This window comes from Amblyomma maculatum, chromosome 5 (assembly GCF_055883805.1).
Source record: "Amblyomma maculatum isolate TAMU_Amacu chromosome 5, ASM5588380v1, whole genome shotgun sequence".
NCBI lineage: Eukaryota > Metazoa > Arthropoda > Arachnida > Ixodida > Ixodidae > Amblyomma > Amblyomma maculatum.
Window position 1 is genome coordinate 116188813 of NC_139348.1, and position 14087 is coordinate 116202899.

Here is a 14087-nt window from a genome sequence, read left to right on the forward strand (position 1 = left end):
GGTCTGACGTCACCTAGCTGTCAAGGAAAGATGTGAGCCACCATCGTCGCTGACTCGCAACGACGTCGACGTATACGAGACGCTTGTGGAACCGCGAGATGAGTATAACTTTCTTGGCGTCGGGCCGTAGGGTTGCGCTTGAACACGCGCGCTGAACCCTCGCTTTATTTTTGGGGAGGCGACACTTTTTTTTTTTTTTTACTGACTGATGGCCGCGCGGCGCCCGACGGCGGGGGAAGTATTTCTGAACGGAGCGCTCATCCTTCGGTTTCGGTCGAGGCGTGTCGCTAGACCGCAAATGTCGCGAACGCCTCTTCACTCGATCCTACGCCCCAGTGCTGTCTCAACCCGGCCTGCTTCTTATAACAGCCCGAGGATTCCGCGAGCGCGTCCTGCCATAACGACGCGGTATTTTAATTACGGCTCTGCAATTTGCGATAATGTGAGGAGGGCGGAAGGTAGGGGTGAGGTTAGGGGGCTGCAGCATACGCAGTCCTGTGCCCACTGTCATCTCGAGGCGCTAATGGAGAGACAAGCTACATGCAGCCAGGGATGTCTTTCGGCTGGTAGCTCACGTATTACCGTTGCCCTCGATGAGCCTTCGCGCAGAGCAGATCAGCATGAATAACAAGCATTTAAGATTTCTATTTGCATCTTCAAAAGAAAATAAGAAGAAACCTTCGAAACTGAAGGGGGAAAAAATGCATCTTATGGGTAGGTAATCATTATCAACAGCTCTATTCAGTCCGCCGTGTTAAGGCAGGACGGAGACCGTTGTCAGGGCAATTCCCACAAATTATTACTCTCGCACAGCTATAGAGGCGACCTCTTGCGTTCTGCGAGTCTAACAAATTAATAGCTTAGTTGTTCGCCGAAAAGTTTTGAACTGATCGCCAACGACACTGCAGTTCCAGGAGTAACGGTATACTTGCACTGTAGTTCCATATCCGTAACAGAAAAAATCTGCGGTGTGCAAAAACTTGCCCATTATGTTTTTACCTCCTCCGGCATTTGGGTGCACTCTACTTAAGAGTATTTAAGAGCCACAATGTGTCGGTTTAGTACACCGGGTCCACTGAATACGTGACACATAAGCAATGAGGGCTACCAGAAGGCCGGCGTCATTTCAAGGTGCCCGTAGGCACCTGGAGTACCTTGCACACAAACTGCGATGGCGGATGATTCGCTAGCTAGCACCTTCGCTTAGCAGGCTGTGAGCGTAGAATTCTTCGCATTACACCTTGTGCTCCACAAACATCATTATAAAGTATTTATCTGTCATATACAACTGCTAGCCGCAGTGCATATTCGATAGTACGACCTGTTCCTGACTTCGTTATCCAACTGACTACACAGGGCGTCGTCATTTTCTGCGTGACTGGGGTTAATGCACCAACGTTTGACTGCTTTTGTTGACCATAACGAGAAGTGCATTCTGTCTCTTGGTTTAGCAGCGTAGACACGATCGCTTGATCAGAACATTTGCACCGCGCCATGTCCTCAAGTGAAGGCCGCGTACTGCAGTAAAAACTTGAGTACGTTTCGGCCTGGATGCGGCGAAGGAGATTTTAAGCCGAAATCGTGGCACTTATGAATAGTGATTCACAAGGAAAGTGTAGTGTGGATATGCGATATGCACTTGAGTGCGTACTCGATCAGGTACCAGCTACAATGCGTTTTGTGCTGGCTTTCTTGCATGAGTTCGCTCAAAACCACACATCGGAGGAACATCCAACAGAAACAAGTGTCCAGTATTCACGCTTTCCCATTGTTCTCTAGCTCGTCTTCAATGACCAATGGCCTCTTGGTACTGAAGCGTCGCTCCAGGTTTGGCTTGCACGACTGACGCCTGGTGGGTGAACTCTGTTGCGCCGCCGCCGCCGATGCCTGTGACAAGTGCTTGCGGTAAGGGCTGGTGTCGGCCGGCACAGTGGTGGCCACTAGCGGCGGCACCTGCGGATCCGACAAGTGACCCACAGACGAACTGCTCACCAGCACGCCGGCCGACCGAGTACCACGCAGCCGCGCAGCCAGACGGCCCAGCGGCGCGAAGGCCACGAGCGCCACCACACCTTGGGCGGCGAAGCATCCGAGGAAGGCGTACCACAGCTGGTGCAGCCGCAATGCCACAGCGAGCGGCGGCGACGACCACATGAAGAATGACAGCAGCACTAGAGCCAAAAGTCGGAAGAAGCGCACGCGGTCGGCCCGGAACTCGGCTTTAGCCGGCTTCGTCTGCGGCTGTGGCCCGCCGCACAGCCGCGGACCGACGAGGCCTAGCAGCGCGGCCGCAGTCAGAAGCATGACTGCGATGGGAGCACCTAGGAAAACCGACGCGCCGAGGGAGTCATTGAGCAGACACAGCGGCTCGCCATAGAGGGGTCTCAACGGCCACTCCGGCTGCAGACGGTCGATGGCTAGCGCGGCGGCCACAATGGCTGCGGGGCCGAGCCAACAGAGTAGGCCTAGCTGACGTATTGAGCGTCCGTCCGGACGCATACTCCGCAATACGTGAAGAGCCTGGTACGTGTCGCCGGCCAAGGCGGTTGTCCAGGCGACGCAAGCGAGGTTCCAGTAGTGGAACGCCACACCGAGCGCCGCGCAGCCCCGGCCGAAAGGTTCGATATGCGGTTCCAGGAGCAGGGTGAGCTGCGAGATGATGGCGCTTGCCGCCATACAGGCGGCCATCTTGTGTCTGCGCACGTGCAATTCCAACAGCCTGGTGGCCAGCAGGAGGGCGAGGCAGACAATCGACACTCCAAGCCCCAGCCTTGCCACGAATAGCAAGGGGGGCGTCCACATGAAGCTGATGCGGTGGCAGGCGCACACCAGGGCGTACCATCCGATTGTCCTGTTCTGTTCATTGACCTGCGTGCAGTGGACGAAACGAAAGGGTAATTATAATAATTGCAATCATAGGCTGCTTGCGTAGGCGACATCAACCATGTTTTATGCACTCTCAAATTTCGACCAAGAACTGGCCCGGAGGCGGTGCGTAGGAGTGTGCGGAGAACGTGAACAACGTAATTTGCTTTTGAACGGAAACACACTCTCCGTGCTTTTGATATGCGTTTAGATTGACCGTTACATGGATAACATCAGCGACGGTCTTAAAGGATAGTTTGAATGTGAGACGTCTAAGCTAAGATCTGTAGTGATTAAAAAGAAGCATTATCGAGAGGTACATAGATAACCGAGCAGAGCTGGGGGACGGGAATGGGGTTGAAGATTTCATGTTAGCTGTGCCGGCACGTTAATCTGCATTGACTGTCAAACACGGCGACTAAAAAAAACGACTATCTAGCAATGAAGGAAATTGTGAAAAGTTGGAGACGAGTTGCAATCCTCAATGTCCCCCAAAGCAGTTTTGTCACCGAATGTTCTGTTCCGTCACCGAGATCGGTTAACATAAAAGATAGTGGAAGGTGTTTTTTTTATTTATTGCGATAGCAATACTACGCCAGGTTTCGGCCCATCGTGTGGTCCCGGGAAGGGCCATGCTTGACCTTGAACAGCCGCGGAGAAGACGAAGAACGCTCGGTCACCTGCAGCTAATGCTTTCGCTCCACATCCGATTCAGCAGCCTTGAACCCTTCTCATTTATATGTGGGCTGGTAGCTTATGCTCTCGCGTCATACTCTTAAAGGATAAGCTCAAGTGTCCCTAATAATGTACACCTTACACTGGTAGGGCGTGATAGGGGAATAGTGTAGCAGGCAAAAGAAGCTTCCGCCATTGCTATCGCAATTCAACTAGGATTAACTAGAGTTAAACCACAATTTTTTCATATCAAAATACGAGAATTCACTTGTTAGTGATCCATCGGTTAGTCTTTCCGGAAGGAATATAGACTGTTTAGATACACGAATGACGAACGCACGGTAACATTTTCTCTGGCATGGGATGATACGTGATTGCCCTGGATTGGTGGTGGTTTATGTATATATTGTTTCCAAATAAAGCCTTTCAGTTACAATTAAGCGCTGTGTCCTCTTCCTTGTGTTCGTGCATGCAGTGCCTTTGTTATCGTAAGATGAATGTATACCAATTTGCTCAGTTGTCTGCCTTTGGTGTCGTCACCGTACTTTGCTGTTGATCTATTTCGTTCTGTACAATACTCGAGCGTCGTCGTAAGCACCCGTTCTATTCTTATTCCTACCGTCGGCGCCGAGGAACGCCATCAATCTAGAACTCGTGACCTTTGGCTTCTGCGCTAAGTACATGTCAGCAGGAGCCAAGGGCACAAATGCTGATGGTATCAGGCGTGGAAATACTGGTGGCAGAAATGTCTTTTATTCAGGTATAAACCTACATTGCAAGGCTGCATGCTACCCTTATCATCCATGTACATTTCATTTTTCAATGCTCAGTTCGCAATAGGAGCAACGCAGTGTTATGCCTAGCCGCATAGCGGCTCGGGTATTATCAGTGTATTTTGCCAAGTGGCTCGAACACATTTGAGAGGGAATATGAGGTCTTTGTTGGGTAGTTATGAGGAAAATGAAGATGTAATTCACAGCGGACACCTGATCCACGCTCTGAGGGGACTGCTTAAGAGAAAGGAGATAAAGCAAAAAATGGGCGAGGCACTTAAGGCTGCTTACGTGTGAGAAGGCGAAATCATTAAATATCCATGTTGCATCTGTTCGAGTATTGAGTACGTGCTTATATGTGTTTCGAAAAACCCTGAGCCATGTTAATTTGTACAATAATTAGAAGTCATGACCGTGAGGCATGACTGCGTTAAGTTTGTCAAGAAGCTACAATTTACAATGCGTTACCTTCTGATTTGCTGAGTCCTTCCACTTTGCATGATAAATATGAGTCATGATTAAGAGGTGTGATTGTGTAACGTTTGTGCAGAATCTGCATCTTGCAGTGCGTTTCTCCCTAAAGCGCTGAGTAATGCTAGGTGTCATCCTGAGTTCGAGTTATGTGTAAGGATTATGAGCCATGAATCAGGTCGTAGTACGCTGCGTTTCACAATTCATGACTACACATGTATCTGTACATGTTGTGTAACATTGTACACTGGCGTAGTGACGTTATTTGAATTTCGTGCAATAGACAGACGCCGACAGCGGACGACAGTGCCACCTTTCATTCTAATGGGACACACGTTGCTCTTGGTTACGGTGCTCGACTACTGTTCCCAAGGATGCGGAATTGGATCCCGGCCTCGGCGGCCGCTTTCCGATGGAGGCGAAAAGCAAGGCGCTCGTGTGCTGTGCGATGTCAGTGCACGTTAAAGAACCTCAGGTGGTCGAAATTTCCGGAGTCCTCCACTACGGCGTCTCTCATATCCTTTGGCTTAAGTCGCTTTGGGACGTTAAACCCCACAAACCAAATCAAACCAAACCAAAAGAGGCATCACAGTGGTGTGCTTCTGGTTACTTTCGGCACCTGTAAGGTTCACTGAGAGGCTGAGACATCGGTCAGCACGCGAGGGTTCTGGCATTCCGCTTCTATCGAAGTGCAGTTTCAGCGGCAGGGATTCGACCCCCATGCCTTAGTCGTGCTTATTGATAAGCCAAATACAGTGACAACTGACCCTTAGCGGGAGGTCATTAATGCACGCGTCGGCGGGTTTGTATCATAGTAAATTGATAGTGCTGTCGCTGCGCAAAGCATATCTCTTGAGAGGACTGGACAATTATGAAATGAGAGAAAATGAATTTAGTTTTGTAACTTTTTATGTTGATTTCACTACTGCACTTTTTTTTGACAATTCGTATCGCTAATTTTTCCCTCCTCCTTCTCCAAAATTGACCTAGCTGGTATAGTTGCTTACTAATTAAAACTTTGAAGGATGATTGGAGGTGCTCCTTAATTATCTAAAGGACTCGGGGTTGAGTTCAAGACTCGCCCTCGGACTCCCTGCTGCCACGGAGGACCAGGTGCTTTTCCCGGCCAGGAGTCCCCTGGCAGCCCACCGGCTCCTGCTGGCCTCCCTGGAGGAGTCTGGCCTGGCTGCTCATCTTGTGCGCTCTCTACCCTCTTTTACTATAGATCTCTGTACATGTGACATACTCCTCCTTTCTTTGGCCTCGGCTCTCTTTCTCTCCCTTTTCTCCCTTTGTTCACCTCCCCAGGTGTAGGGTACCCTACTAGGCATCGCCTGATTAACCTCCCTGCATTTATATTTTATATTTTCTTTCTCTCTCTCTCTCTCTACAACTAACACGTACTCTAGTAAAGTAACCCCTACGATGCAGAAAAATTAACGATGAATTAGTTTTAATTGTCAGCATGTTTGAAAAAGGTCGCTCGCGTGCGATAAAGCTATTCCGTCGTTAAGGCGCAAAATAACTGTGAAAAATAAAAAAAATACCGAGCATATTTACATAACAACTGTTTTCACTAAAACCAATTTAAGAACTATCAAAGGCCCCGCCGCGGTGGTGCAGTGGTAAGACGCCCGGCTACTACAGCGACGGCTGCGCTTCGATGGAGGCGAAGCGAAGAGGCGTCCGTGTGCTGTGCGATGTCAGAGCACGCTAAAGATCCCCAGGTGGTCGAAATTACTCCGTAGCTCTCCACTACGGCTCCTCTTTCTCTCTTTCCACTTTCACTCCCACCTTCCTCCCTTCTCTTACGGCGCGGTTCAGGTGCCCACAGAAAAGTGTGTCACAGATACTGCGCCTTTTCTTTCCTGCGAACTAATTATTAATATTATTAGAACTATCAAAATAAATAGAGAAATTAGGAGCTTTGTAGCACGCTTCAACGTCTTAGGAGTCACGTGCAACGAACACATTCATTCTACTATCACGGCTTGCGAAATTCTGCAAATATTAGTTACAGAAACTGCACGCAATGTGAGAGCTGAGAAAATCGTTTACCTACTGCAGTGGCTCAGTATTTAAGACACTCGGCTGGTCGGAGTTCCCGGGTTGGAACCCTGCCGCGGTCCTGCCACGGCGACCGTGCTTTGATGGAGGCTAAACACAAAACATGTTAGTGTGCTGTGCGATGTCAGTGCGTTAAAGATCCCAGCTGAAATGGAAATTACTCCATATCACCCCAAAACGATACCTCTTGCTTTCCTTATTCTTTCACTCCCACCTTCTCTTCCATTATGGCGCGGTTAGGTTGAGGTGTCTACATAAAAACAAGTGACTGTTACTGCACCTTTCCCTATCAATCAATCAATCAATCAATCAATCAATCAATCAATCAATCAATCAATCAATCAATCAATCAATCAATCAATCAATCAATCAGGCGTTCACGGAGAAAGTGTGACATATACAATGCTATTCGGCGCAGTGGTTACAGCGCTCGACTACGGTTCCCAAGGACGCGGGATTGAATCCCGGCTTCAGCGGCCGCTTTTCGATGGAGGCGAAAAGCAAGGTGGCCGTGTGCTGTGCGATGTCAGTGCACGTTAAGGAACCCCAGGTGGGCAAAATTTCCGGAGCCCCCCACTTCGGCGTTTCTCATAGCCTGAGTCGCTTTGGGACGTTAAACCCCACAACCCAACCAAACCCCAACCCATTTCTTGTACACCAACTACAGCCTTAGAATTTCTGTTCTTGTTGTTGTTGTGGCTGTAGGAAGAAGGAAAAGAAAATGCACGGGTCTGCTACTGGCTCTGTAGCTGAGCCACCTCCGCTGCCTCGTGCAGACAGAAGAGAAAATAGAGAAGAAAGAAAAGCAAGAGGGAGAGAAAGACGCGCGCCGCAACAACAGCCGTCGTCCACCACCGAAGCGGTGGTAGGTGCAATGACGGCCTACAACAGATAAAAATTCGGACAGGCTAGTCCCCACCGCAAGCGGCGGTGACCTACCTGTCAGCCCCATCAGGGCTTAGTACGAAGTGCAATTTCTTCCTGCGTTTGCCTCGTTACCGTCTCGTGTCGTACGCTTTCGCATTTGAATGGATAAGCGGGGCGCTGCGCCCAACGGAATATGTAACATTTTACCTCTCCTCTTCATAATGATACTACAGTGGTGTAGTACTCATTGTTTGGAAACCCACGAATTTCGTAGTGCGCCAAGATTATCATAAGTGCGATTAATTCGGTTGTAATTTTTGACACCCGCATATGAAAAAGGTTATTTCTGAAATATGCGCCGAATCTCAGCGCACGTTAAAGATCCCCAGATGGTCGAAATTACTCCGTAGACCTCCACTACGGCTCTTCTTTCTTTTTATCCACTTTCAGTCCCACCTTCCTCCTTTAACTTACGGCGCGGTTCAGGTGTCCACAAAAACAAGCGTGACGGATACGGCGCCTTTCCCTTCCTTGGACCAACTATTATTTATTATTTATTTTTGGCAATAATTTTCTCTCAAAATATAGATGAACACCTATCGGCTGCAAAAATAAATTGTTTCGACTGAATTGATTATCTTATTTTTCACATTGCCCCTTAGTGGAAAGAATAACATAAATTGTATAGAAATTGGGCATACAGGCATTATTTACAGCATAGGTATGCCAAAGAATTTTGTAGCAAATGAATTTAGGTTAGGTAACAGCTTTTCTATCCCTGGCATCTTTTCCTGCATTTGACTTTCGGCGCTTGCCGCCCGAAACAGTCTGCTTGTGTGACACATCTGAGCTCCCCCTTTTCCAATTTTGTATTGTGTTCAATTATTTCAATAAATTAATCAATTACGCAGTCGGAATTATCTTAATTAGCATCATAAAGCATTTGCTTTTTGTTCTTAGCATTTTGACACTTCTGAACCCTCTTTTCCCAATTTATTTAATTAATCCACTCGTTACAATGATTTCAATAATTTATCACCTATTGCACACCAGTCAATCATCAATCACTAGAGCCACAAATTACCATTACGAGGGTTTTTTTACGCAGCCCTCAATTATTTCCGACACGCGGTGCAGACTACTACTACTACTACCACTACTACCACCCCAACGGCTTTTCTGCCCTTACAAGTGACCTTACGTGAAGTCAGGTCGGGTGAGCGCACGCTGACCTCTACTCCTCTTTCACTTCGCACCTCTACCCTTCATTCCCATGACTGCACCTTAGTACTGTGACCCATTCAGCAAAAATCACCCTTGCTTAAGTTACTAAACGTTGTGTCTGGCGTGAACATTTCGCCCAAGCTGGTACTGAAACTCGCATTAGTACAAGTATAAACATCCGATCAGTTATGTTTTTTTTTCAATTTACTCCTTTTGTGAATGCTGTGGATGTCATGCTGAGAACAGCAAGAGCACTTGATCCGCGAAGTGCAGATATTGTCATACGTGCCTGTCTACACTCCAGTCGTCAAAATTGATCGAGAGCATTCTACTAGAGCATGTCCTTCTCTTTTCTTCATTCCTTCGCTCATGCCTTCCCTCACACGTGGCTTAGGTGTTCGCCAAAAGTGGGGCAGTTGATACCCTTACTTCACCTAAAACAACAAAAAATACAACAGATAATTCGAAACGAAACACTGCGTGTTCCTCTTCTGTGGATAACAGCTAGCGTATAGTAGTATAGCTTATAGCTTAGTCGATCATTCTCCTGCACGCATTGGGTCACTAATGCGAGAAAATAGGCTAGTTGGCACTGCGTTTAGTTACTTGAGTGCGCTGAGTGTAGACATAGCGAAGACGAAAAAAAAAAAGAATTGGGCGACATTCAAGATCCGCATTGAAGGGCACGACGATACAGCGTAACCGAAGTTTTTGCATAGCATAGCATAGCATAGCATAGCGTAGCATAGCATAGCGTAGCATAGCATAGCATAGCATAGCATAGCATAGCATAGCATAGCATAGCGTAGCATAGCATAGCACAGCACAGCACAGCACAGCACAGCACAGCACAGCACAGCATAACATAGCATAGCATATCATGGCATAGAATAGCACAGCGCACGTGCAGTGGCCGTAATTGCCTGTCGGCGTGCGCAGGAAGCGTCCGTTGAATCAGCATGCTTCTACGTTAGAACAACTCCGCTTCGCTATAGAGGTCTCTAATGGTTCACCTCTTCTACACTTCTCACGGACCCTTACTCTTGCATGTGCACTTTGCTAGTCGCTCAATCATTAATCCCTTAATTTGTGCCTCTATTTATCTCATAAATACCCATTAGCATACTGTCGTATACGCTACCACATATGTGAGAGATCTTCCATCATAGATATGAAACGCGAGTTTAATCAATCGTCACAAACGAGCCTGCGTGGTTAAGTGGTAAGGCATCTAATTCGGAAGTTGACAGCTCCTGCCATATCACGTAGCCTCGTGACGTCACACTACCCGCCGACCAACTAGTGTGTTTTCTTCTGTCCCCGTTCAGGTATTAGCGCTAATTTCTTCTTAAACAACCAGGGCTCGGACACGTCACCTGCTACCTGCTAGAGCCATGCTTGTGATTCTTCGTTGATGACGTCAGTGTTGCCGCTCGGGGTGACCGCTTTGCTTGGGAAGGTTTATACCGCAGAACGCAATAAGCTATCCGAAGAGAGGATACCGATATCGACAACTAAAAATATGAAAGGTAACCCAAGAACCATGTTCTTTTTTGCTGCTTTTTTTTTTTTCCTGGAGCATAATGCAAATCCACTTAGCAAAGCTCAAGACGTCTTCTTTTCACTCACACTTTGAGAAAACTGCCCGCCGTAGTGGATCACTGGTTACGGCACTCGGCTGCTGAGCGCTAGGAGGCGGGTTCGAACCCTGCCACGGCGTCCACGTTTCGATGGAGGCGAAAGGGAAAATGCGGACACTAGCTGTTCGATGTCAGCGCAGGCAAGAAACCCAGCCGGCCGATACTGTTTCGGAAAACTCCGTCGCGGCATCACTTTCTGTATTCCTTCTTTCACTGGTGTCTACACGAAAGTGAGACCGAAAAATTTGAATTGTGGCATTTAACGTACCGAAGCGATATACGTAGCATGAGAGCTTCGGTTCTAGTTCTGTTACCGCACCCGTCTGTCAAATTAATTTTTTTTTGGCAGGGATTACCTTTAGAAACGCACATATATAGCCTTCTCACGTGTGACTTCCGGCTCTTACACCCCCGAGTGATGGTGTACAGACAAACTTGTTTTTCTCGTAAACCCCTTAACTTGTAGCGGTATTTTTTAGCCTGATGGCGACACTAAACGACTGTCGCTTTTCTTCCCTCAACACCTCTGCCTGCCAGCTTGAACGCATACACTGAGGTTTCACAGCTGTGCCTGCGGTCTGGTCTGTACTGATTTGTGCAAAAATAAGTCCAAATTCGTCTAACACTATGAGGAAATTTCGCTTTACATTTTATTGTTCGGTAACCTCGGAGTGTACGCATTTACTGGAAGATATTCTGAGTATGAAAGTAACAGACAGGTTTTTACTCCGGGTTAAACGGGAAAGTTGAGAAAATGAAGACAGTAAAAAAAAAAAAATCAACTACCCGTCTAGGAGTCCTCTAATTCATCGTAAATAGCTACTTTTCCTTACGAGTGGTGGTCTAAGGTGTCATCCTCACTCAAAGACCAGTTTTTCCACAACTGCGGAGTTTCAGTGAATGTTGTTCTGCTTTCACTTGTAAGTCATAACAATGTTTCGGTAAATGCTTACAAACCATTACACCCTTACTGACGCGTGTTAAATTTCTTTACCATGAAGGTCATTGCAAATTTCTCCAGTCAAGCACTCACCTCTGCCACTAGGCGGAATTGGTCCGGGGCGAACACCTGCCCTCGGCTCACGTTCAGTAGCAGCGACCCATTGCGCAGCAGGGCAGCGTACTTCGACCCTAGCTGGATGACGGGACACTCGGGCATCGGCTTCTCGAACGGGTCAGGCTGCGACACATCAGCGCGCACACACATTCGTTCGGGTCCCTGCACCATGCCCGGTGCACAGCCCACGGGTAGGCAGGCCCCGGTAAGGTCGTCCCTCATGTGGCTGTCATCTCGGCACTCCAGCGGCGCGTCCTCCGGGTTGCGCCATACGCGGAACTCGATCTGCCACTGATACGACACAACACTGCCCTTTGGTTCGAGCTCATCCGCGTACGCGCCGCACGAAAGCCGCTGCTTCTGCGTCACGTCGCACAATGCGCAGTGGTAGTTGCGGTAGTTCCTGCGCGCAACGCGGTCATGAACGTATGCAGTGTAGGCGCCGCAACGCGATACCAGCTGCTCGGCACTTCCGTTCGGGCAGCGCGGAGCCACGTCGGCACCCGCCGCGCACGAGCGAAGCAGGTGCGCCTGCGAGAAGGTCTTCCAGCTGGACCGCTGCACTCGGAGCATGCATCGGTGCTTCTCGTTGCGGTCTGTCACCAGGAACCGGTTGTCGCCCACGTATGTCAGATTGCCGACGGCCACCAGCTGTCTTAGAGACCTCTCGTCGAAGATCACCACGGGTCCGGGTCCTCGGCCGCCCAGTGGGTCGCTGTCGCAGTCGATACTCGCGGGCCACGTGGTGAGCCGAAGAGCGTCTCCGTGACAGGCCGCACAAAAGACGTTCCAGTACATGCGCTCAGATTCCGATGAGAACGCCGGTACATCTTCGAGGTAGTGCTTAGAGGCGGGGATCCCGGTATCGTCCTCGTCGCCGCGGTCCTCCCAACCTTCGCAGAGACTTCGCACTGCATCGTTCTCGGGCCACTGGGCGGGACACGTTCTCAGTGAGAAGAATCCGCTGGGGTGGCAACGCCAGGAATGGGTCGGCTCGGGGTTCGGACTTCTCGGTGCGTCCACGCAACAGTCACCGAACTTAGCGCACGCGTAGTCACACTTGCAGGTCAGCCGCGAGCTGTCGGGCCGCCCATTGGAGCAGAGGTCGTCATCCGAATCGGGACACAGGCCCGCTTTGAGACGGTCTCCGCGGATGCTTCGCCAGTTGGAAGCCAACGCCTGTGTCAGTCCTGCCAGCACGACGAGCTTGGCCACGATCAACATTGCTGCCCGGTCTCTTAGCGCTCTTGCCAGACTACGACGACAGGCGACGGGACAGAGTAACTGGGCTGACGGCGAGGAATCATTGACCGCGTGGTTTCTTACTTTGGCCAAGAGCCCACTATCGTTCCAGGAACATCAGTTGTGGCCCTCTCAGAGGCAGCACGTGGTAGCAGCGAAATCTACATCTCACAAGACTCCGTCACGGTTCCACGTGGTTTAACAGGCAGTTCATGACCGAATTTGGATGCACGAACACACAGGAGCCGTGCTCGCACAAGTCTTGCTAGCCAGACCTCTTCAGATCCGACTTCTCTGCTCTCTCTCCTCATCCAACAAGAACGAGGTGTTGTCAGCAATTGCTAGAGCTGCCGAACGCGAGCCGCCACCAGAGAAAACTTCTCGTCGTACACAGGCATTATCAGCGCAGTCTCCCACCCCTACTCACGCCGGCTTTTCTGAATAGCACACCGGATCTTCCGAATATCGCACTGTCTCCGGCAGCGTGACCGGAGACGCACGTCACCCGGCTCACCGCTCATCTCCAAGCGAATGGGTGCGATCGGGAACTAGGTTTCACTGTGAACAAAGACAGCGGGGAACAGAAGCCAGCACCGGCCCGTTCGTGTCGCGTCGGCTTGGGACACCGCTTGTGCCTGCAATTTCTAACTCCGATGAGACGACGCTGGCCTGCTCGCTTCACAGTGAGCGCGCCGAGCGCCGGCTGTTCGCCTTGTCGGCTCCTGGGATCGTGGCCCACTATTTTGGGCCCCCCCTCTCCGGGCGCGGTCGGGAGCTCGCTAGCTCGTCCGCGGTCGGCGTCGTCGGCGTGTGCGTGCTTGTCTCGAGTGAGGGAGCGCCGCCCTCGGAATTGGGGCCAAACCTGCGGCCTTTTGTGTGGTCTTCACCGGCGCGGCTCACTGACTCTCGGTGTTGGGAGCTGCCGGCGTCGTCTCCCAACGAGAAAGAGCACGCGTCTTTCCACGCGCGTCGGCTCTGCCTTCGACCACTCCCCCTCCTTTGCCTCGAATACCCCGTTCCAGTTTTTGAGTTTAGTTTTAGACTGTTGAAAAAAGGGGTGCGGGCGGAGATGGAGAGGGGGAGGGATTCCTGGCGCTTCGCTGTCTTTTCCTGCCTTTTGTTGTTGACGCTGTCTCAGCAGCTCTTGCACTTTAAGCGAGAGCGGTGGGTGGTTTGTGGGCGTGCGTTTGTGTTTATTTTGTTGAA

The 14087-nt window shown here is 49.9% G+C and overlaps 1 protein-coding gene across 1 annotated transcript; it reads right to left on the reverse strand.

Moving 5' to 3' along the window:
• Positions 1–321: 321 nt before the first annotated feature.
• LOC146189291 (uncharacterized) lies at positions 322–13428 on the reverse strand. Its single transcript, XM_084603239.1, has 2 exons — positions 11616–13428; positions 322–2868 (listed from the first exon to the last, which is right to left on the reverse strand). Exons 1-2 carry the CDS (start codon positions 12861–12863, stop codon positions 1756–1758), a joined length of 2361 nt encoding a protein of 786 aa, XP_084459365.1. The 5' UTR covers positions 12864–13428; the 3' UTR covers positions 322–1755.
• Between the last annotated feature and the right edge of the window lie 659 nt (positions 13429–14087).